The 25,313-nt window shown below is 41.9% G+C and overlaps 1 protein-coding gene across 1 annotated transcript in view; it reads right to left on the reverse strand.

Moving 5' to 3' along the window:
* The window catches only part of LOC308297185 (uncharacterized protein), a 40,760-nt gene extending 15,664 nt beyond the window's left edge, over positions 1 to 25,096 (reverse strand). Inside the window, exons 1-9 of the mRNA XM_080740601.1 lie at positions 24,984 to 25,096; positions 24,132 to 24,233; positions 19,541 to 19,654; positions 18,819 to 18,886; positions 15,600 to 15,787; positions 12,973 to 13,164; positions 6,952 to 7,212; positions 5,124 to 5,206; positions 3,882 to 4,050 (exon numbers count right to left, since the gene is read on the reverse strand). Of these exons, the coding sequence (XP_080596727.1) occupies positions 3,882 to 4,050; positions 5,124 to 5,206; positions 6,952 to 7,212; positions 12,973 to 13,164; positions 15,600 to 15,787; positions 18,819 to 18,886; positions 19,541 to 19,654; positions 24,132 to 24,233; positions 24,984 to 25,022 (1,216 nt within the window). The 5' untranslated portion in view covers positions 25,023 to 25,096. The remainder of the gene's footprint in view (positions 1 to 3,881; positions 4,051 to 5,123; positions 5,207 to 6,951; positions 7,213 to 12,972; positions 13,165 to 15,599; positions 15,788 to 18,818; positions 18,887 to 19,540; positions 19,655 to 24,131; positions 24,234 to 24,983) is intronic.
* Positions 25,097 to 25,313: the final 217 nt, after the last annotated feature.

Consider the following 25,313-nt stretch of genomic DNA (forward strand, 5'->3'; position numbering starts at 1 on the left):
CTACCCTGAAGGAAATTGCACAATTAAGCAATATCACACACGATGCGTTATCGTGATTGTTGGCACATAGTGATGTGGTCAGGAACGAGGCAGAGCCGAGTGCCACAAGCGGCACTGAAGTTCAGTGGTGTAAATTAACTAAGTACTTTTACTCAAGTACTGTACTTAAGAACAATTTCCAATACTTTTACTTCTACTCCACTATATCTCGGATCCAAATAATGTACTTTTACTCCACAACATTTATTTGAAAACACTAGTTACTTTGCAGACATTATAATATTATAAAACATACATTCTAAAACGGCTAGTTCCATTCCTTGATTTTGATTGGCTGGTTGCCATGGTATACCTGAGACTGTAACCCACACCTTGAATCAGTTTATATCAAAGCCAGGTGCGTTTTTTCTTTCCACTGTGCCGTGAGGCTGAACTAGAGAAGCGAGCGTTTGATTTCCTCTCAAATCCTGCCGTGCGGGTGCTTCTAAGCACCGCCCACATGCATAGGACAGTGACTGAATGGCTCCGGGCGGGGCTTGTAAAGGCAACAAGCGCCCTCTATTCTCCAGGCACCACTCGGCTGTTTAGCTTAGGTTGCTATGCTAGCGTTTTTGATGTTTTGTTCACCCACATAGCAGCTAAATCTGGATGAAAATAAACATGTGTATGGATCGAATATGGTTCTTAACATGAGACTGATCTAACACAAGTGTTGTTTCCCTATTCTTTTGGCAAAAAGAATGACGTGACTTTGTAAACACACACTGCCTTCCGTAAGTTCCATTCCTGGATGGATGTGACTGGTAAACGCAAGGAAATGTCTCTTCCTGGTGGCGGAGAAGTGTACTTTTTTCTTTAAATAATGCAATGCTATGATTTTCATGTTGCAATTATTGTGACCGTTTTAGAAAAGCAATAAGCCACGCGAGGCTTGTGGTTACCGGGGGAGTATACACCGGCTGAGAGGGTCGGAAACACTCGGCTGCGCCTCGTGTTTCCCAACGCCTCTCAGCCGGTGTATACTCCCCCGGTAACCACTCACCTCTTGTGGCTTATTGCTTTATTAACCACTTTAGCCCTATTTTATACCTTGGCTATTTGAAAATAGCCGATCTACTGTACAAGCTCACAACGTGTCGCATCACAACGTGTTGTGAGCTTCTACCGATGTGTCATTTAAAAACTTCACACGTCCTGCCATTGGCTATTTTTATGACCTTCTCTGACTTCAAAGATTAAATCTAGCCTATCCATGAAGGTGGATCCTGCTTTTCAATGGGAATGGAGTGGTTTCTTGACATTCGCGAGTTTCTGCAAAAATACGCTCCATTCTCCATAAAAGTTAGAAAGAAAAAAACAGGGAAAGAAACCTGTGGAAAAAACTTGCAGGAAATATTCAGGAAAAGGGCAGTAAATACTGAAGAGTTGAAACAGCACATCTGTAGATCTGCCATTTTCAAACATTTCGTACTTTTACTTTTTGGTACTCTAAGTACATTTTGATGCCAACACTTTCATACTTTTACTAAAGTACATTTTGAATTCCGGACCTTTACTTGTAACAGAGTATTTCTATATTGCAGTATTGATACTTTTACTTAAAAAAGTTAAATATGCAATTACTTTTTTCCACCACTGCTGAAGTTGATGCTCACAATGCCGAGTTGCGAGTCGTTGTGAGCATGTAGATCGGCTGGAATGGAATAGATCGAGTCAAAGTAAATGTAATGCCAACTCCTACAATTCCAAGTGCTTGTGCAGGGTGAGGGGTCCCCAGTTAAAATATTATTTTGGGGGTCGTGGCCTGAAAAGGTTGAGGACCACTCCTTTAAGCAAGGCATTGGCCACCAGTAGCAGATTGCTCTTGTACTGGGAATGTCTCAGGTGTCATGTACTGTGACTGTCAGGTGTGCAGCAGGATGTAATGCAGCATTGTGTTAAGAAAACAATCCCTGGGTAAAATGTTTCTTATATAAGGTTTTGTTCAGTATTTTACGTTAATTGCAAAACTGTGACTGCCATAAGTTAATTACAACCCAGGCCTTATGCAACACACCACATTTCAAGCAAACCTCTGCAAATATAAAATCAGCGACCTATTTATAACTGGAAGCCAAAATGCCCACAGGGCCTTATGCAACACAACACATTTCAAGCAAACCTCTGCAAATATCAAATCAGCGATCTATTTATAACTGGAAGCCAAAATGCCCACAGATAAATCAGTAAGTCAATCAATAATTAGTTTAGTCAGCCATTTGTAATAGCCCTCAGCCACGCGAGGCTATTATAACAAAGACATGGAAAAAACAATGTATTAACTGTCCAATGGGGAAATCTAGGTTCATTTAAAATGGCTGCTGGTGTCAGCAAACTGGGTGCCTTCACAATGTCATACTAGTAGTATATTCAGGTCCTTATTAAGAACAATTAGGTCCTAATCATAGGACCCCCTATCAACATTAACTTCCTATATACAGCATATACATATATTTATTTTATATAGTATTAAATGTTGATAGAATATATTCATTACATTTATTCATATTGCGTTTATAGACCATGCATATGCACAAAGAAACATACTCATTGTTGTTAAACTGTAAATATATATGAATTCATATATTCACTGGCTTTAGATACTGTAGTCCGGCTGCCAACTTAGTTTTTATGGCATAGGTATGATATTTGGTATATCGTTTTTTTTATTGCCCTATAAATGTTGTCTATACATATACATTCATGAAACCACCTGCTGACCACCTGTCAGCATTGAGCAATTTCTTTTATAGGGGGTTGAACATTGGACCCATCACCTACTATAAAGGGAAAAAATACCCCCAAAAGATCTGCTTTAAGTAGCATGTGAGGGGTCAAACTAGGGGTTTTTAATTATTCTGAATCCATTGCAAGCATTTGTTTTGCATGAAAAACATTCCTTGGGCTAGAACGCCCCCCACATAATTGTGAAAAGTGATGACTCATCACTAAACCATAGATTTGTGGATCTGTGGAAGAAATGTTTGACCCCTCACTTGCTATTTAAAGCAGATTTTTTGGGGGGTATTTTTTTCCTTTATAGTATAGTGTATAGTTAGTGATGGGCCCAAACTTATACCCCCTATAAAATAAATTGCTCAATGCTGACAGGCGGTCAGCTGGTGGTTTCATGAATGTATATAATAAACACCATTTTAGGCCAATAAAAAAATATATATACCAAATATCATACCTATGCCATAAAAACTAAGTTGGCAGCCGGACTACTGTATATTCATGTGTATATCAACTGTACATTTATATTGATAGACTGTACATAATTATGTTCAATCATTCAGAGATCCAGCAGCTCAGTGTTTTATTGTCTCCGCCAGGTCTTAGATCATTACGCAACCCCCTAGTATATTAAAGCACGCCCATTTCCACCTGACAAGTTTTCCGCCATGTTGCTTTTTCTTTAGCAAAACACAGTTTAGCGAAAGACAGTTGTCTGACATAGCCAGACAACTATTCCACAATCTCTGAATGGTATATAGAGTCTGGAACTACACCTCACATAATCCAAGGCAGGAAGCTATTATCATAATTTGTTTGTCATTTCTGTTCATAAAAATATATTTATATATACTTTACTATATCTTTGTGTTGTCCCAAGAACCTCTAGAAGAGAACATTTGTTTTAACAGTAGATCTTGGTTGTAATCACCTGTAACCAACATGATATACACCAGTTCACCTGCTGCTAGTTTCTGTCACTCTTTGAACCGATGCAGGCTCTATGACATCTTGGGTCTTGTTTTTAATCCCTGTCTGCCGCCCTGCACACACTACGAGTGTCTGGTGTCTGGTGGAATGTATACCATGTATACCTGAATGTATACCTGCTTTGACAAGGTCGAGGGTCCACTCAAACCTTTCCACATCTGCTTGGATTTGCCCGAAGGCCTCTTTGGCGCGCCGGTGAGCTAGCGCTGTCTCGCTGGCACGGGCGGCCCGAAGTTGTCCCTCCACAGAAGCTGCCTTCTGCTGCTGCTCCATGCGTTGTTTGAGCTTCAACATAAGTAACCGATGGGACAGGAAAATTATAAATTATTTGCATTAAGCCGAAGTCGATGACTGGATAGTGCGTCAACCCAGGGGCGTCACAAGGGGGGATTAGCTATTGAAAAATAGCAGATATACAAGCTTGTAGATCTGCTATTTTTGAAAAGTCGTGAAAATGTGTGCAAATCTTTGAATATATGTATTTTTTAAGCGGACATTATTGTAACTCAATCTTTTTCTGGGGGGGGGGGGGGATGGGGTCCGAGGCCAAATACATATTATTTTGGTGGTCCTTCACATGAAAAAGTTTGAGCACCACTGACATGATTTGAAATATTAAAAAATAGCAGATCTACAGCTTGCAGCGCTGTGAGCTTGACTGTATATCTGCTATTTTTCGATAGTTAAAGCACAGAATAATGCATTCCCATTCTAAATGGGTTAAACCCCCTCCTCCTTCAAACAAACCATCCTTCAAATGTAATTTTAACAGCACAACACACACAAGCAGTATACACAACCAGGCACAGATACACACCGACACACACACTTTAACTCTGTGTGATTTCACCGTAGGCATTGTTTCAGTTAAGTGTTTGCCAACATGATTGACTGAAAGATGACCATGAAAACCCTTTAGGTATATATAGACTCATTCAAGTGCAAAATAATATTCATAGTGTTCATTTATCTTTGAGAGTATACAGTATAAATGTGGCCAAAATGAACCCTTAGAGTAGGGGGAAAATAACTCTTATCTATCATGCATAAACTTGAAAAGCCAGGGTAAATAGCCAATTGACAATTCTTATCCAAAATAAATATCTTCCCATTAAAGTAGTTACATTCAGTCCATTGAATATGTTAGTCTGACAGAAGCCATGTAGCATTGAATTCCCCTGTCACTGAGCTGTAAATAGGCTACAGCACCACTCATCTATCTTCCATTTCATCAAGTTTACACACAAGCACGCACGCGCACTCATGCACGCACACTCACGCACTCACGCACTCACGCACGCACGCACGCACGCACGCACGCACGCACGCACGCACGCACGCACGCACGCAGCAAATACCTGTTCCATGTCTCCGGTCATCTCCTCAATCATTCTGTTCTGCTCCAATACATAATTGAACAGGGCAAAGTTGACCTCTTCTCCTGACAGCGAAGGAGACAATAAACAACAAAGTTAAGGAACAGGGTTGAACTGGACGGTCAATAGAGAAAAGCCTGGAGGAAGAAGTGAATAGGAAAGGAGCAGGAGACAAACTTGATGAACTGTAATGTAAATTACAGGTCAGACGAAACGTAACGCACCACCTTAACATTTTATATTCCATAAATAAATGATCAATGACCTTACCCAATATACCCATGGTAAACATCACACCACCACCCTTCAATCATAGCAGAATTCTTTAGTGGTGGGAAAACACGGCAGCTAATAATGCTGTGTGTTTTTTACAATGATTATGTGTATTAGACCACACAAAATAAACATTGCACACAAAATATGACCCTCGCTACCACCCTAGACACCATGGGGAATATTTCTTTATGTTCTTTGTGTGCCAGACGCATTGTGTTTGCATTGTGTTATGTCTGAATACTGTACACACTAACACTGTAATCTCATTATTTGTGTGCATGTGTGTGTGTGTGTGTGTGTGTGTGTCTAATTTGCTTATTTCAATTTGTGGCCTGTCAGTATATTTATTTGAGTCTTTTACTGATTTGAACAAAAGATAATTTATTGGAGAAATACAGTGTCTGCAAGTGGCATTTTTTTTTCTTTTGTTCACAGCTCAGATTAGTGGCTTACATTTGGCAACACTGCCTACAAAAGACGCATTTGTATGTGACTTTCTTATAGTGCAGTTTGGCCAGAGATATAGTCATAGCCTAGTAAACCATTCCAGTCGTGGAATTCTCATTTTCATGTGTCTTAAGTTAAATGAAACGTGAATTCCGCAACCGGGATGGTTTACAAAGGCTAATGTAGTCAGCCCTAAGGTACAGTACGTTTTCATATGCCTCCTTTGAAAAAAAGTTTGGACACCCTTGGCTTATTGATACCAGCAGCTAGTGCAAATTACTGCACCAGTGCTAAACACAGTTTGACTCGTTTAACTCTTATTCTTTCTACCCCTATCTATCCATTCAACAGCGCGGGTACAGAAATGGCCTACAGGACTCGTAGCAGTCAAGGGTGTCACAAGGGGGGGGGGGGGAGTGGGACTGAGTTACTAGGGGCCCAAGGTGGAGGGGCCTTAATTGTTCTATACTTTAGCTATTGAAAAATAGCAGATATACAAGCTCACAGCGCAGCTGCGAGCTTGGGGGTCCGTGGCCAAATACAGATATACAAGATAAAAAAATAGCAGATATACAAGCTCACAGCGCGGCTGCGAGCTTGGGGGTCCGTGGCCAAATACATGTCATTTTGGGTGGTCCTTTATATGAAAAAGTTTGAGCACCACTGACATAGAAACATAGAAACCTTAGAAGGATTTGAAATATTCAAAGACTTAGAAAATAGCAGATGTTTTTCAATAGTTAAAGCACAAAATAATGCGTAATAATGCATTCCCAGTCTAAATGGGTTAAACCCAGTGAATCCTTGAAGCACCCCTGGTAGCAGTTTCCGATAGATGTGTGCTCACTAGAAGTGGCCTTGGGCAGTCCTCCAGTCACAAATTGAGGCTACAGCCAGTCTGATTCAATTCTCCTCTATTATGTTAGTAACGATTGCTCCCACTGAAACGTATTAGCTGCACTTGAGTGGCAACATACAGCATTGCAAAGGATTTCAAATAGAATTTGTCTCGTATACAGCACAGTATGTGGTTTAAGGCCATGATGACACACTGGCGAGGTGAATAATTGGCTGATAACCGTCTTACTCTCCAAGTAGACGTTGTAGAATAATTCAGCGTCAAAGGAGACGGGCTGCTGCTCCTCCTGCCTCCTCTGTTCCTCCATGGCGTTCCTGGCCAGCTCCCTCAGTCTCTCCTGCTCCGCAGCGAGCAGCCCCGGGAGCAGCGCGGTGGAGAGCCTCCGGTGCTCCGTCGGCCTCCGTCCTCTGCGCTCCCATTCGACCCCGCCACCGCCTCCTCCAGCCCGCAACATGGGCACCACCAGAGTAGACCGCCTTCTGCTGAGAGCTAGTGGGGTGGACCGGGGAGGGGTGAGAGAGAGAGAGAGAGACAGAGAGAGAGAAATTATGCTTGAAACTTCAACCCACTTAGAAGAAAAACAAACGTGTGTGTGTGTGTGTGTGTGTGTGCGTGTGCGTGTGCGTGTGTGTGTGTGTGTGTGTGTGTGTGTGTGTGTGTGTGCGTGCGCGCGTGCATGCAGGTACATTTCAAGGCTGCTCAACAGCACCTCTCTGGTCACCCAGCGATACTCAGGCTACATACAGACTAGCCTCGGAAACCCAGACTTCTTTTGGTGATCGGAAGAAAAAGAGGTCTGGGCAAACCCCCCTATAACTGTGCTGGCTCATGACATTTTAATTGTATAAATAAATGTAGCCGTTCAGATATCTTATTTTACATCAGTATTGTTCATGTGAACTGGTTTGTTTAGGCTTATCCATTATAATGATAAAATCACTATGATTTATCAGTCGTTTTCCACCGAGGATCACTTCCTCATTTACTCAAAGTAGACAGCAGGGGGAGTCATGTCCCTCCTCATTTACTCAAAGCAGACAGCAGCAGGAGTCATGTGCCCCTCTGCGTCATTTTGAGACGTCGGAGGACGCGGCGAGATCCGCCGGCCAACAAATAATGTCCGCGTTCCCTCAGAGTGCATACAGACAGACACATGCACACGCATACATGGATACATGCATATACACACGGCCACGCTATGGAGACGGTGTGACCACCGCTCAAAAAAGCTTGGCAAAAAAGCTTGAGAGAGCAAGCAGGGATGGGTGGAGAGGGAGGAGGAGGAGGAGGAGGAGGAGAGGGCAAAGGCTGCATGTGAGAGCTGTACAGGGGTATTCTGGGCCCTGGGTACTTTAACAATTGAAAAATAGCAGATATACAAGCTCACAGCGTGGCACCGAGTGCCGCCCTGCAAGCTTGTAGATATGCTATTTTTGAAAAATCATGACAATTTGTGCAAGTCTTTGAATATTTCAAATCCTAAAGTAAAAAAAAAAGAAAAAAAAGAAAATATGTTTCTATGTCAGTGGTGCTCAAATGTTTTCATGTGAAGGACCGTAAGGACCCCCCAAATGATATGTATTTGGCCACGGACCCCCATCTCAAAATATTTAGTTATAGGGACCCCCCAGAAGCAAAATATGAGTTACAAATGTTTGCTTAAACAATACATATATTCAAAGACTTTTCAAAAAATAGCAGATCTACAAGCTCGCAGCGCAGCACTCGGTGCCGCGCTGTGAGCTTGTATATCTGCTATTTTTCAATAGCTAAAGTATAAAATAATGAAGGCCCCTCCACCTTGGGCCCCTAGTAACTCAGTCCCACTTTTCCCCCCCTTTTGACGCCCCTGGGGAGGTGAGGAGGAAGCAGCAGAGAGGCCAGACTGGCCAGTCTTCCTTCCAGCACCTGGAGTCTTCGGCCCCAGGGAGTTTCCCCTGAGGCCACGTACTCTTCCATCCTCATTGTGTCAACCGCAATACATCAGCATGCTGCACCACGGCCGTGAATGACAAGTTAGCGGCAGGTTAATCAGTGCGACTGACCAAGCCGGTCAGGCAGCCGTGCCCGGGGGCCTCGCCGGCCTGATGCAATGCATGGGCGGCATCTCTAGATGCGCTCCACAGTCCCATGAAATGGTAGAAAGCTAATAGGTGTTTGCTGCCACAGCATGATGTAATGCTTGTCAAAGGTTAAAGGGATATTCCACTTTCAAAAAAACTTTTGGTCATTTTATCGTCTAATCAGGCTTTTATGAACACCATGAACAGATTTTAATTTGCTTCATTCAATATTTAGATATTTGATGTAAATGTTATCAGGCCCTCCAGGCCCATGGCCTCTCCACATACACACCCATTGTAACTTCAAACTCCATTTCAACCATGATAGATTCATCAAAAACACCCATTATTTTTTCTGGTGACTCATAATACCCTCTTGATACGTGAGCAGGTGTTTTTTCGATAACTTTTATCATTTCTTTGTAATAATTAATTGTTGTATTAATTTTTTTCCATTTTCCCAAAGAATTATTAAAAATAAATGAAAAACATTATCTAAAAAACATGGCCTGCTCACGTATTAGGAGGGTAGTATGAGTCAAAAGAAAAAATAATGTGTGTTTTTGATGAATCTATCATGGTTAAAATGGAGTTTGAAGTTACAATGGGTGTGTATGTGGAGCGGCTCTGGATCAAGCCTCCTGATAACATTTACATCAAATATCTAAATATTGAATGAAGCAAATTAAAATCTGTTCTGGGTGTTCATAAAAGCCTGATTAGATGATACAATTACCAAAAGTTTTTTTGAAAGTGGAATATCCCTTTAACTCTCCTACTGCCAGATTATTTATTTATTTATTGGGTCTGGTGCCATCAAAAAGCGGCTTACCTTTGCGACGTTATAGTAGATAGACAGACATTTATTTATTTTTTATTATTATTTTTTTTTATTGTGCAATAGTGCACTTTGGTCTGCCAGGCAGCAGAGGGCGGCGTCATGCGAGAATGAATGTGAATTTGCCTGTTATGTGTTGAAGAAGAAGAAGACCAGTCACTGGCCACAGAGCCTTACAGCCAGAGGAAATCAACAAGGAAGTGAATTGTTCTCCGTTGATGTAACGCATAATGGATTTTTTACACCATCACCGCGGAAAATGTGTTTACAGTACACGGCCGCGCGACCCCTCATCAGCTTACAGTCATCAGACGAACGAGCGAACGAGCGCCGTATTGGCATCGAGGTTCTGTAAAAAATGGGGCGAACGTTAACGTTCAAAGCGTGGGGAGAGTTAATAATAGGAAGTTATGCATGCAGCTGTGTGTGTGTGTGTGTGTGTGTGTGTGTGTGTGTGTGTGTGTGTGTGTGTGTGTGTGTGTGTGTGTGTGTGTGTGTGTGTGAGAGAGAGAGAGAGAGAGAGAGAGAGAGAGAGAGAGAGAGAGAAATCTTGACTATACAGACTCAGTGAGCACAGTCTTGCAATCGAGAAAGGACGTCATAGACATACCTGGCTCCCTAGAGAACACAGACTTTGCACCAACTGCACACAAAATTAAGTGGAAACTGAGCTACACTTCTGGCTACACAGAGCTGGATTTTTCATATATCCCGGTTTTTCAGATATCCACATAGAAAAATATCTAGGTCAACACGACAAAGATATCTAGGTCTAACAAGCACACACAGTAAAGTCTTCAGAGATATCCGGGTTCCCTGTCTACAAGGATCCAGTGAATCGGATATTTTTCAATCTCTCCACTTATTTATCCGGTTTAAAAAATATCCAGTTTCACAGCCGAAATATCCAGCTTCGTGTGGCTGCAAGCCCCAACAGCACAAAACAATGTCTAGCTTCAGAAATATCCAGCTCCTTATAGCTGGCACCTCTACCACCTGTCCACTGTACCAAAATATCACATACTGTACTTCCCACAGATCATAACCATCCAACGAGAATTTGAAAACATGACCAATGAAAAACTCCCATACCTGCTGGGTGAAGTAAAACAATGTGCAAACACAGCAGCAAGATTTGTGAGCTGCTGCGATATAGGAGAAGGATATCAAATGGAATCCAACCCATTGTATATATCCCTGCTCTGCCTACACGTAACCTTGATGCATGAAAACGGTTACACTCTTTTCACCTGTACATATTTTGCTCCGATTGTATTGTATTGTATTGTATTGTATTGTATTGTATTGTATTGTATTGTATTGTATTGTATTGTATTGTGTACACTTCTGCTTTGGCAATGTAAATGTATGTTTTCTCATGCCATTAAAGCCCTTTGAAATGAATTGAATTGAGAGAGAGAGAGTTAGAGGGAGTGACAGGGAGAAAGAGAGAGAGAGATAGAAGGAGAGAGAGAGGGGGAGTGTGTGTTTGTGAGTGTGCAAGTGTAAGAGAGAGAGGGCATGTGCGTGTGTGACATATGGAACAGGTATTTTGCTTAGTGTGTATGTGTGCGTCTGTGTGTTTGTGTAGCGTGCGTGTTCTGAATGTATTCTTTTAGGGGGAGAGGGGGTTCCTCATATTTGGAGCTAAAGTCAGAAGCCAGGGCAGACTCATATGTGAGACTCTCTTAAGGCACTCTATCTATGGATTCAAGTCTCGCCTGGATGAATCCCAGAACAGTATTATTGAGGATATAGTCAGTACAGGGAAGAGCTGTCTCCGGTACTCTCTGTCCAGGCTGCGTAAATACTGGAGAGTCAGCATCTATTTATGTTTTTTTTTTTTTTTTTTATGATATCAATGATTTGTATGTATTCTATGGACCCACTGTGTGTCTGGAATAAAGTTTCTATCGAATTGAATTAAGTTCAGTAAAATCTAAATTACTTGCGTGGAAAACCTAAAAAGCCATTAACAGGAGAATGGTGTGTTTGTATATGATGTATGGCTGAAGTTGTGAAAAGACAACAAATGTGAAATACCAAATAGTTGGCTAGTGTGAGATTTCAAGATTCCCCCTATAGTTCTAAATTATAGTTTTAGAAATATGATCCATGCATCCACACTACATTGCAGGACATGTACATTTTCTTGTTATTTTATAACTGGTTTTGGAGCAATCAAGGTCTGAGTCGGGCAAGGTACTCAATAAACTTGTTTGGTTCGTTGTCATGGAGACATCACAACTTGCACTCACTCACGCACGCACGTGTATGCACACACACACACACACTCTCTCTCTCTCTCTCTCTCTCTCTCTCTCTCTCTCTCTCTCTCTCTCTCTCTCTCTCTCTCTCTCTCTCTCTCTCTCTCTCTGTCTCCTTGAAAAGCTGTCCTGATTGGTAAGTGACTAAGCACGTGAATTTTTTAAAAGGCCTTGGAGCAACCACAGATACCAGATTCTTTTCCCAGAGTATTTGAATTATTGTTAGCTGCTGGAAGAATGTAAGCATTTCACCAAAAAGTACAACATTCTTATCAAAAAAAGAATCTAGTGCTGCTTTAAGACATTGCATGCCAAAGAGCACAAGGAGGTGCACGCGACCAACATGGTACATTATTAGGGGTGTAACGATATAGTAACTGTATAGAAATATCGTTTTTAACTTAAAAAATCAAAGTATATCGATAATGAAAACAGCTAAAATCGAATCGTATCGTTTTATTTTGTATCGTATCGAATCAGCAGTGCAAAGAAAAAATGAAAAGGAGGGGTTTAATTACTTTTCCTTTCCATATAGTTCCACTGGCCTATTGATAAATGTGTTTAATCTCTGGGTTCATGTCAAGGTGCAGGTTTGTCAATATACAATGTCCATGTATTTGGCAGATAATCACTGTGTTTACTATTATTACATAATAATACATGTTTCCCTTAAAAACCTGCACTATACACACCTTTCACACAGATTACATTTCTTTGCTAAATAGTTACTATATCGCCATGAATGAACCAATATCTTCCATGTATCATATCGTCAACCATGTATCGTGACATGTACTTTAATGTACGTTTTTAACTTATTCTGTCAACTTAAAGGTGTCTCGCAACTCCTAGTGAGTGGTCCTCAAACTGTTATATGAAATATGCTGCTTGTTTTTAAATTGTATGGTCTGAGGAGTGACACTATAATAAAGTGTTCTATCTATCTATCTATCTATCTATCTATCTATCTATCTATATCTATATGTATCGAATCGCTATTAAAATGTATCGTTACACCCCTATACATTATGAAGACATGTCAGACCATGACAGTCTGAGCCATGTTAACAGCACATCTTACCAGCCTCCCACAGTGGGGGGTGAGAACGTTCCTCTGGGTTTATGCACTGTGCTGTGGCCTCAGGGTTCTTGGGGCCCCTGGCCGGTCTCCTCTTTGGGCCATGTTTTACAGTCTCTTCAATCTTCTCCACCGCAGATTCATACCGGTTCAGCTGCACCCGTTGCTCCACGCGACTCTCCCTCTCTTGTAGCTCTAGAAGGGAACAAACACCATTGTAGTTAGGCGGGCTGGCTTGCGGGCATATTGCTGGGGGGAAACAGCTACTGTAGCTGCCGTGTGTGGCTATCAGTCTTTCTTCATCCTGCTTTACAGCGGTTGGAATAATGATAACTAGGGGTGTAACAATATAGAATAAATAGATTTATAAAATAGATTTTAATTTGCAATGATCTGCAAAAGCAAAATATTGTACAGTTTTGGCTTTGTATCGTATCGTTTTCAAATGCGGTAATCTGCATCGAATCGTTCTGTGTTCATGTCAAGGTGGGTTTGTATTTGCTAGATAATCACAGCGTTTACTTCCATAATAATAGATTTTCTACACGTTTTACACAGATTTCATTTCTTTGCTAAAAAGTTAAATCATTGAATCGAATCGTATCGCATCGCCATGAATGAACCAATATCGTCCATGTATCGTATCGTTAACCATGTATCGTGATGCATATCATATCGCTGTTAAAATGTATCGTTACACCCCTAATGATAACGGTTTTATAGCAGTTGACAGCTGAGACAGACAGTCAATTATGTGTAAGAGTCTAAATGGACATTATGACTAATAAGGAAAGGCAAGGAAAGAGTCTACCAGACATGATACATATTTTCAGTGCTTAGATCAACCCCTTCTAATGAATGTCTCTCTGTGTGTGTATCTATAGTTACAGTTGCCAGTGCAGACTTCCCCACGGCTATGCCATGTTCTATGTTCCTGTGTGGTGTGGGATTTAGTACTACCACATAACAAGGCCCTGTGAAACCTATAACAGGCTTCTGTGGACCCCACTTGCTTCCTCACTTTGTATCAATTAGATGAAAAGAGGAATAACACAGATCACGGGCCCCCACCAGGCTATCAGGAGCACAGGAGCAGTCATCAAAATTACAGCAATGCGAGTAGAGACAGATATCACAGTAGCCAATTAATAAGGTCTTTTGTCTATGGCAGAGCGGGGGATGGGTTCTCTTTCACTTGGCCCTTTCAATCAGACGTATAATTTTCAACAAGTGGTAGCAAGGTCAAGAAAGTGGGACAGCAACAACATAAGGTGAGTGGTCTGACGGTCACTGATAAAGGCAATCAAGATGGGTGGAGGCGACTGTGAGCGCCAGTCATCACACATTTGAAAAGGTTCTGTGGATATTAAATGGAGCAAGTAATCCATTAAAACTGGGAAAGCATCAGTGTAATTTTTTAGTATAGCTACCGTATATTTCTTATCTCAATAACTTTTTAATTTTTTTTGTAAATGAATGCCCTACTTGATCATACTACAGCCGTCACACAAAACCATCAAAAGTAGCAGATCCACAAGATCGAACTTGTCTTACTACTTTTGCTGTTTTTCAAATTGAATCCTGAAAAGTAACAGTTTTGCTCCCTACAGAGATGATTTGTAGAATCAGCCTCAGGTCTTAAAGGACAACTTTGTTTTTTTAACAACAAGGGGTCATATTTTAGAAAGAAAAGATGAGTGTTAAAATGTTTTTATTTACTGCTTTATATAGTTTTAGCGTTTTTGATTTCAGTGGTTGGGGGCATACGTACAAGCTAAATGTCTTTTTAGACACAATAAGCCGGTAATTTCTTTATTACTATTTACAGTAACACTTGTCCCCATAAGTCACATCTGCCCATGAAAGATTGCGGTGCATCTTGGGAATGGGCTTATTGTGTCTAGAAATACATATGTAGCCACTTGTACGCATGCCCCCATCCACTGAAATCAAAATAATCAAAATAGCTAAAACGATAGAAAGCTGTAAATGAAAACATTTTAACACCCATTTTCTTTTCTCTAATTACAATCTAAAATATGAACCCTTGTAACCCAGTAAAAAGTTGTCCTTTAATGGGTTTAATGTGCACTGGGACAGTACGGAAGATTATGAAATGATAAGCATTTAGCATTTCCCCACATCAATTAATGCATTACCGGTAATTGTTTTTGCTTTTGCACTGCTTTTGCGAGATTGACAAGGCCATGAAGTCGCAGAACTTCATGCTGAAAGATGCTCTTGGCTCATTGGTATTCAGAAATTGGTACCAGAGCGCCAATGGAGAGATCAATGGAAATGGTCTGAGTTGGAATGTCACTGTCATTATTGGCTAAGTAATCCTCTTCATATTACCTGCAGTAATGATAATATAGGTAATTTAGACTCAGCACAGGATTATCAAGTACCTTAATGGTTATTGAGGGACCTACAGCGTAAGAAGCAGACCAAGGTGTAGGAAATGACACACTAAATGAACCATGGATAATGTAGGAAATGAGATGTAGTGGAGTAGAAGTAAAAGTATTGAAAACTGGAAATACTCCAGTAAAGTAAAAAAAAAATACCAAAAAAATGTTACTTAAGTACAGTACTTGAGTAAACGTACTTAGTTACTTTACACAACTGACCTCTCCTCTCCTTGGCTTTGAGGAAGCCATCGTCATGTTCCCTGGCTTTGGTCTTCTCCGACAGGAACTGTTCTGTTTTCTGAGCATGGCAGAGGTCTCGGCGGAGCTCCCAAGCCTCACTGGCATGATTCTCCTCGTCTTTCATCCGTTGATCGCTTACTTGTTTTGCTCCCGCGTGAGCTTCCTCCCTAAGAGCAAAGGGGACACTAAAGTAAAGGCCTGTCCATACTTTGAACGAAACTGGACTTTTCGGTCAAAAGGTCCGGTTCGACTACAAAATGACGTCACTAGCGACTTCTGAAAAGCATTACACCGAATGAGAGTTCGGAAATGTGCACGTCGGAAATCGCAACTCACTGAACAATTCAGAGATACTATGGACAGGCCTTAAGTCAGATGTATATGTATATGTATATGTGTACCATATTTTCCGGACTATAAGGCGCACCGGACTATAAGGCGCACTGTCAATGAATGGTCTATTTTCGAACTGTTTTCATATATAAGGCACACCGGACTATTAGGCGCACATAATAGACGCTACCGTTGCGTTATGCATCCAACAGATGGAGCTGTGCTAAAGGGAATGTCAATGTCAATTAGGGGTGGGCGATACTGGAAAAAAACATTATCACGATACTCTTCATGCTGTATCACGATACACGATATTATCACAATATTGTTTTATGCGAGTTTTTAGGTTTATTATGATTATTAGACCCACACAGATATTCTATTGATAATCCATAAATTTTTATGCTGCAGATAGAAAGATAGATAGCCTAATCTATGTTTTTTTTTTTATGATAACATACTTTGATTTTTGATTAAACAATTAACATTTTTTACCTCAAAATATTCACTAGTTGGTGTGATGATGGTTCAGGTCATTCATATGGGTCCCAGAAATGTTTTATGGGTTCCCTTAAAATGTTTTTTGAGTGTTGTGAGCTTGTAGATCGGCTATTTTCAAAACAATTTGGCTAAATCATTTCGGGACCTCTCTGGGGGTCTCGACCCACAGGTTGACAACAACCCATGCCTTACCATTGAAACTTGGGGGAAAACAAATTACCCTACGACGACCAACCAAAGTCAGGAAGTTTGTTATCATACAAGCTTTCTTTTTACAGAATTACTCCGTATTTTACAATACGATTATCTAGCTTTTAGCTTTTCTACTAACAATAATGGCATGGTTTTATAACTAAGCCAATTATGAAATAGACGCGAAATAGACGCGACGATTTCACCGCGAGACACACGCATATCAACGGTGAAAGCATAACACAAAGCACTTTACAAATAGCTGCAAATAGCTACTTGTTTGTAGTTAATAAAAACAGAAGCATGGATTGACAAGGTGATCTAAATCACCTCATCAATACTGCCAGAACACACAGCTGTTGAGTGGAGACTCCAGCACACATAACGCAGTGAGATTGCTGATAGCGATAGCAGGACGGATAAAGTAGTTTGCGTCCTGTTAGTTTAATCCATCCATTATTAAAAATATGCTTCAAAGAATGCAGGGCAAGCTGCATCACTGCTTCAAAAAGTCCGTGAAAGTGAAACTAAATGGACCAGTGTGCCGTGCTCGCTCTGTGCCTCGGCCAGTCACTGTAGAGTGTTGGTGTAGACACTCGTAGCCTGTCAGCCCTGTCTGCGCGCTGCCCGGGGGCGGGGCCGTGAAAGCAAAGGGACAGATCCTCAAACTATATGACACGTTGAGCCGCGACACGTAACAACGTGTCTATAGTATAAATTAAGCAATAGAGCTGCGACTCATAGAACATGCACTCGCTGTATCCAGAGCCTTTTCTGTATGACTGTTTGTATCACGAGAGAAACGATATTCTGAAATGGCATATCGTGGCAAAGCTGTATCGTCGAGACGATAATTATCGCCATATCGCCCACTCCTAATGTCAATGAATGATCCATATATAAGGCGCACTGGACTATAAGGCGCACTGTAGTTTTTTGAGAAAATTAAAGGCTTTTAAGTGCGCCTTATAGTCCGGAAAATACAGTATATGTATATGTATATGTATATGTATATGTATATGTATATGTACATGTATATGTATGCCCGGGTGGTATGCACAGAATATGAGGGGTTGAATGTAGGAGTCTCAGAAGTAATGTTGGAGAACCCAGACCGGTGCCCGTTGGACAGAACAGTCACCATTGTGGTCCAGTTGTGCAATACCTGTCTGTGATGTAGGCATTGTTTCAGCATGCGGCTGATACCATGGTGGCGACACTGTTTATTATCAGTGATGTCAGCATGCAGACAGATGGCAGACATCATCTTCAAATTTGGCCATCGTTTCAGCATGCGGCTGTTACCATGGTGTCGACACTATGTAGTATCAGTGATGTCAGCATGCAGAAAGACGGACAGATGCCGGATGCCAGACGGACAGACATTCGGTAAATTAATAGTTCGATATTTTAATACTAGTAAGACACCTCAGGGTGAATTGCGACCTCAGGGTGACATGCGACCTCGCCCTTGCTGTCACCCTGAGGTCGTTAATTAGTAATGCCAAGCAGGGCCTTGGTGAGTTAGGGCCTTGGTTTGATGCCTGTGGATCTCCATATATGGGCATAATGGGGTACCCTAACATTCTCATTTTCTGCCTGGGAATTATGACATCAGAAATCTCCATGTATGCTATAAAAGTTTTTTTTCTTTTTCTGGGAATGACCATATATGGACTTTTATACCCTGAGAAATCTCGTAGCTTGTCTGACTGTCATTACAGGAAGTGATGTCACGTGACATCCTTTTTATGCCCATATATGAGTCATTCTGTACCACATCACTGTGACTCACTGACATCACGTGACATCACTTCCTGTACAGACAGTCAGACAAGCTACGAGATTTCTCAGGGTAAATGCGACCTTCAGTCGCAATTAATGACATCAGGGATCTTGGCCATAAATGGAGCGTGACATGAGGCGTGGTGCGTGACATGAGGTGTGACACACGAGCGGACGTACGGACGGACATGATCTGCAGGTTTTCATACTAAATGCGACCTACAGTACGGTCGCAATATATATTTTTTTTCAGCAGTACACCTACTGTAATACTAGCCATGGCCGCTATGGGGACAGACTGATGCATACTGCATGTCACTACCCAACTCTCTCTCTCTGTAAAGGCAAGTCAACCACACCAGATTAAAAACATGTTTGGAGGTTTACCATGTATCAATGTGTTCAATGGCTTCGTCCAAAACTCTTCTCTTCATCTGCTGCGCGGAGAGTAACTCCTGAATAATAGAATGCATGGTGAGTTCTTAAGTGATTCTACTGCATGGTCTCAACAAAATCCAACAGTAGGGAAACTAGAAAAAGTGCTTTTCTGAGCATTTGGTCTCCTTCAGGTCAGGTGTGTGTGTGTGTGTGTGTGTGTGTGTGTGTGTGTGTGTGTGTGTGTGTGTGTGTGTGTGTGTGTGTGCGCGCGTGCGTGCGTGCGTGCGTGCGCGCGCGCATGCGTGCGTGCGTGCGTGCGTGTGTATGTATGTACAGTATGTGTATGAGGCTGATTAAAATAGATTCAAGTGGCATTTCTTCCTTGGCCTGGTAGTGGGAATGGACGTGCAAAATTGCACACAAATCACAAGCTGCGTTCATGATTTGAGACATTTTCTTCAAAACAGACCAATCCTGCAAACTTTGGAAGCCAATCTTAGCCAATCAGGATGGAATATGGAAAATCCGACAGATCCATCTTGAATATAGAGATACTGTCTACCGATTTGCGTGATTTTTGGACAAAATCTTTAGAAGTACTGTCAAAACAATCTGCCTCATGGTGGCGCTATAACAGGCCCATGTAACAGACCCATGTGTTTGGCAGTGCCAGAGATTAACTGGCAATAGACAGGCGGAGCCTGCAGTGGTTGCAGTGTGTGTTCTCTCACCTTCTGAAGTTTGTGGCGCAAATGCAAAAATGTGTCCTTCTCTCCTCTCATGGTCTCAATGTCCCCACGGAGACTGGCATTGGTGGATAGCATAGAACTTAGCTTGCCCTCTGCCTGGGGGTGCCAGAAAGGAGATTTTACTAGATTAAGCAATTTCTTTCCATTTAAAAATGAAGCCACCTGGGATAAATTGTTTGCTCTTCAGGGCGTCTGCCTCATGATTCTTGCCTTTTGTTTCCTGCCCATCTCTGCACTATTTTTAACATTACTGGCTTTCCTGTCAAAGAAAGCCACAAAGGCAATCTTACAATATAATTAACTTGATATTTTCCAAAGACAAAATTTCCAAGTTCAGTAAGATAACCCTTGGATTGAAATACAAATATTTATTGAATTGAGTCAATGTAGTATATGAGCAAGCATATGTAGGCTATCCTGCATATTTTGTCAAGGCTCTGTTTCAATTAATTTGTTCCCTGTAAGCATGAAAATGGGAATTGTTTGAAACGGAACCCACAGGTGGATGCTACGGCACTGGTGGGAACACACTAGCTTCATAGAACTAGAAGCACAAAGCAGCAGCAGCACAACAGATCAGCAGAATTGTAGAGCAGCAAGATACCAGTCGCTATACGAGTTGGACTAAAAGATGCATATACCAAACGAATTTTCCAAAAGCAAAACTATGCCGCATCAAGGGGTTTATTAGGTAGGCCCTAAAAGTATGTCCTTGAGCGCAGGGGAATTATTTGGGGTTAATCTGTTCCCGGTTTGATAGTTCCGGCCAAAGTGTAGTCCGTCTAGGACTACAACATGACGTAGAGTGGTTTCCACTCCCGACCGGATCAAACCCTGAAAAGTGAAGGGATCCCAGGCTAGCATAGCAGCATAATGGCAGAGCAGCAGCAAAGATAATGAGCAGTAAGCAGCGAGGTTTAAATAACCTGCTGTGCACCAATCAAATGAAGCGTGCATGTGACTGATCGCCTCATGTTGGGTTGGCACTGCTTTTGAGTTGTCTGCCTGAACTAGCTCCACTACTCAGACTGAGTGAGGGGGAGCTATTTGGGGCAGCAAAGTGAATGCAAATAAATATTCTCACATTTGTGGAATGACATCACTGCCCCAGTGTTTGAAGCTCAGAGTATGAGTGGAATGAGTGGGTGACATCGGACTGCAGTCTGCTCAGGCTCTCCACACTCTCATACTGCGCTGTCTGTCACACCCCACTTCTTCATAGGTGTTTTGAACCGGCCAACCCCAGTATGAAGGCGGTTCAGCAGGGTCCACTGCCGGCATGATAGATGTTCTCCTTTGACTCCATCTCCTGGGTCTAGGATGTGATGGTGCATACGTGTGGGCTCAGCCGACTCCCATTCCTGCTTTCAGGCATGTGCCAGCCATGCTCTTGCAGACATGTCTTCAGGGATGGAACCAAGCATCCCTTGAGCTGTCCTGTTGTAGGGGTGGTGGGACTTCAGTCTGCTTGGAGGCACTTCCTTAGTTGTTGTTTCATGTAGGATATGCCATTTGTGTTCTTTGGCTTTCCTTGCAAGTGTAAGGGTAGCGGCCTCACGTCTTAGGCCGGCAGGGGCAATTCCCGCTAGGGCTGGCAGATAGGACACTCGCAGTGCGAGGCGTTGTGAGCTTGTAGATCTGCTATTTTTGGATAAAGTTCTCAGAATATGGATGCTAGGGTTCAAGTGGTTAATACCAGTAAGACTCCCTAATCGGGAGATAAGCGACCGTTGGTCGCTTATCTCCTGTCACACTGCTGACATCAGTATGACATCACACCGTACACAAATGACCCTTATATAAGACCGGCATTATCTACCGACAGATTAGTAACAAGATGTCAAAATCATTGAAGGTTTACCCTACTAACCAACTGTTTACCATAGCAACCATGTTTTTTACCTTAGCAACCAACTGTTTACCCTAGCAACCAACTTTTTACCACAGCAACCATGTTTTTTTTACCCTAGCAACCAACTGTTTACCCTAGCAACCAATTGTTTACCATAGCAACCATGTTTTCTTACCCTAGCAACCAACTGTTTACCCTAGCAACCAACTGTTTACCATAGCAACCATGTTTTTTACAGGGCCTGGGATTGATGACATCAGAAATCTCCATATATGGGCATGAAAGGGATTTTGTTTCTGGAAATATGTCTGTGGGGTGCCACATTTGGAATAAAACACTTACATCACACATCTGGATATCCATACAGCCCATCTAGTTTGCCTGTGTCCATTTATGCCCATATATCTGATGACATTGGGACAATGATCTCCATATATGGGCATAACACTTATGTTAATTAGTAAAGCCTGGGGATCTCCATATATGGGCATGAGGGGTACCCTAAAAGGGCATCATCTGGGAATAGCAAATATAGTTATCCTAGAAAGTGAAAATCTTACATCAAAGGCCATAACTACCTACCTACCACCATACTGCATTCCTCATTAAACTACCTACCAGTAAGATGCCTAAGGGAGAAAAGCAAAGGGCGAGGTTGCACCATTTCTTGGTCTTCTGGCCAGTGATGTATATCGGACCATTTAACCATATATGGAGACATCTGGTACCCAAAGATATTCACAGATATGGGCTTAATATTGATGACATAAGGGATCTCCATATATGGGCGTAAAAGGGATTTGGTTCCCCTGGCATCACAGGGATCTCCATATATGGGCATAAAATGGATTTGGTTACCCTGGCAACACGGGGATCTCCATATCTCCATATATGGGCATAAAAGGGATTTGGTTCCCCTGGCATCACAGGGATCTCCATATATGGGCATAAAAGGGATTTGGTTCCCCTGACATTACAGTGATGTCAGTGGCTGGTTCTACAGAGGGGATCTCCATTTATGGGCATAAAAGGGAATGTATGTATGATGATGTCAGATATCATAGACGTCATAGGACTTTCACATAACGAATAACTGAGTAAGCATGTAAACCCGTAAAATCTATATTTGGGCATGGCTGATTTATGACCTCATCATGATGACACGAGCAAACACAGCTGAATTGTATAAATGATCAGTGCAGAAACCAACAGAAGTATTTGACCAAGACTCTTCGATTTAAACATCAACAAAGGTGTGACGTTTGTTGATGGTCACGTGTGACGTGTGACGGACGGACGGACGGACGGACGGACGGACGGCCGGTGGAGGTTTTCATAGTAAACTGCTCCCTGACGGTCGCAATAAAAAAGGAGAAAAAAGTGTCTATCACACAAAGATTTGGAGGACCCCCTATAGTAACTCTGAGGACCCCCTAGGGGTCCCGGACGCATTACTGGAAATCACACCACAGCTCCAGCAAACCCCACCCACGGAAGCTTTTGATTGGCTGAACCGGAGCTAGGGAGCGCTTCTTTTGCACCGTGCGGGGGTGCCGGGTGGTCCGACCACCTAAACCTAACCTTAACCCTAACCCTGACCTCAGTAAAACTATGCCTAAACCTAACCCTAACCCTAAACCTAACCTCAGTAAAACTATGCCCAACTCTAACCCTAACCTAACCTCAGTAAAACTATGCCTAAATCTAACCCTAACCTCAGTCAAACTATGCCTAAATCTAACCCTATCTGCTGACGCTGGTGAAACGAAACGAGCGGCTCCTCCTGGAGCTGTGGTGTGATTTCCAATTGCGCGTCCCGGACCCCCTGTTGAAGACCCTTGGCCTACATCATAGTGGTTGTTATGACACCTGAAATGAGATGGAAATTAGATACCATTTCAATGGTGATTGATGTGTTTGTTGACACGGCGGCATGTGGTAACCTGAGGTCAAGAGCTCTCTAAAGGCACTGAAAATGAATAGGAAGAGGAAGAGAACTGGGACATGGAAATGTCAATGAAAGCTACCCCAGCTATTAGCTGTCCTTCAGCATGTCCTATTGTCCTTGAACAGTGGGGAAAAAGCGGAAATGATGCACTTGTACAGAAAATTGTCCTGCCGTTGGCATGGTGATTTATACAGTAGTCATAGCCTTTGGGACAAATGTAGCAATGGGGGTGAGGTGAGGTCTGGTGCAGCAGCCACTACCTGTGTGGAATGTGTACTGTACACCTGTGTCTAAAATTGTTTTTTGCTTTGGATTATGAGCATAAATAAGAAAATAACCTCTGTAGCAAAGGATTCACGTTTTGCTCAGATCATCTCTGTCGTCTCCTAAAAAAATGCATTTTTGAACCATTTTTGAATCTATTTATAGTAAAAAGATTAAAGATTTAACACATTTGTTGCAATCTAAAAAAATATCTTTGAAGGTCCAAGATGCCAAGTCTCCATAGACTTCCATGTAATTCATAGTGCACGGATCATGCACGCCCATGCCTAGATCATGCACCACGATGTTGGCAAATGATGATTTGACACATTTTTCATGTTGACAAAATGTGTCAAATGTGCCTTATTTTCAGTAATCGAAAACCCAAGGGGAAAGAAATCCCTCATAATTTGTGGTTGTGATATAAAAAAGTAGTTATGAGATAGAGACGAGTGATCAAGAGAACGGAAATCAAGAGATAGGTAGCGGGAGAAACAGGAAGCATAAACCTTTGCAAGCTGTGTGGTCACATGCTGAATTTTCCTGTTATGGTCCTGTTTGGAAGCTGGCCCTTTCCTCTCCTTGTCAATCCTCTTCTGAACGTCCCGGATCTGCAGGAAAAACAGAGCCACAAGCCAAAGAAATCTCATTGGTGTCACAATAGACAACTCAACACTGCTTGACCTTTACGGCAGGGGTCTTCAACGTTTTCAGGCCAACGACCCCTTAGTTAAGAGAGAGATGAGGCAGCAACCTAAACTCTATTCAACCTTGTCATAGATTCCATATATTTTCATCATCATCATCAGTGTATTTTGGATTCATGTCAAGTTGTGTTTTCAAATATTCAACCACTTGAGCCGTCATTACCTAATAAACTTGACCTTTTACTCTGTTCTTAGTCTGCTCTTTTTCCCCTCCATCTACAAGCTGTTAATATAAAAAGGATTGGAAGATTTGGAGGACCCCCCTGTGGTAACTCTGAGGACCCCCTAGGGGTCCCAGACCCCCTGCTTTATGGTATAAAATTTAAAACTGAGAAAGACCGTTCTACTTTAAGATTTTTATTTTATGTTTTGGACGTGGCCTATGGGGTAGGAAATTAACAGGGTTCAGGGGATACACGCAACAGAGTTCATAAAAAGGCCCCTGAATGTGGGATTTAAAGTGACAAAAGTAGGCAAAAATGGAAAATACAGTATATCGTTCCAGTGGTTAAAAATTCGGATACTGTAGATGAAGAGTTTGTTGTCACATAAATGCTGTTTATCCAAACCAAAATCATTTCAAATGGTTAAAGTAAAACAAATGTAAAAACAATGTTGTCTTCTCTGTATTTACAGGAGGATAAGGGTTCTCACCGTTTTGGCCTTGATGTTCAATGTTGAAATTCCAAGCATAATAACCTGTGTTGCTATAAATATCCATAGTTGTTGCTTGGGTAGTTATAAGGTCTGCTCTGCTGCCGAATTACAGGAACGCAGTACCAAAATCAACCTACATACTTTCATATTTCACTTTGGACAGTTTACTTTCTTCAAAGCCAAAGCTGCCAGTGGGAATCAATAGTGAGTGAAGGGTAAACATTTCAAATGATGGCCTACTTTTGAAATGGGCACACAAGGGGGTAAAAAAAGTAATGATTTATTACAGAGAAATGTTCAGTTAGAGGGTGTAAACATCAGCGATGG

Source organism: Nannobrachium achirus (assembly GCF_963921795.1).
Source record: "Nannobrachium achirus genome assembly, chromosome: 13".
In the NCBI taxonomy this organism is placed as follows: Eukaryota; Metazoa; Chordata; class Actinopteri; order Myctophiformes; family Myctophidae; genus Nannobrachium; species Nannobrachium achirus.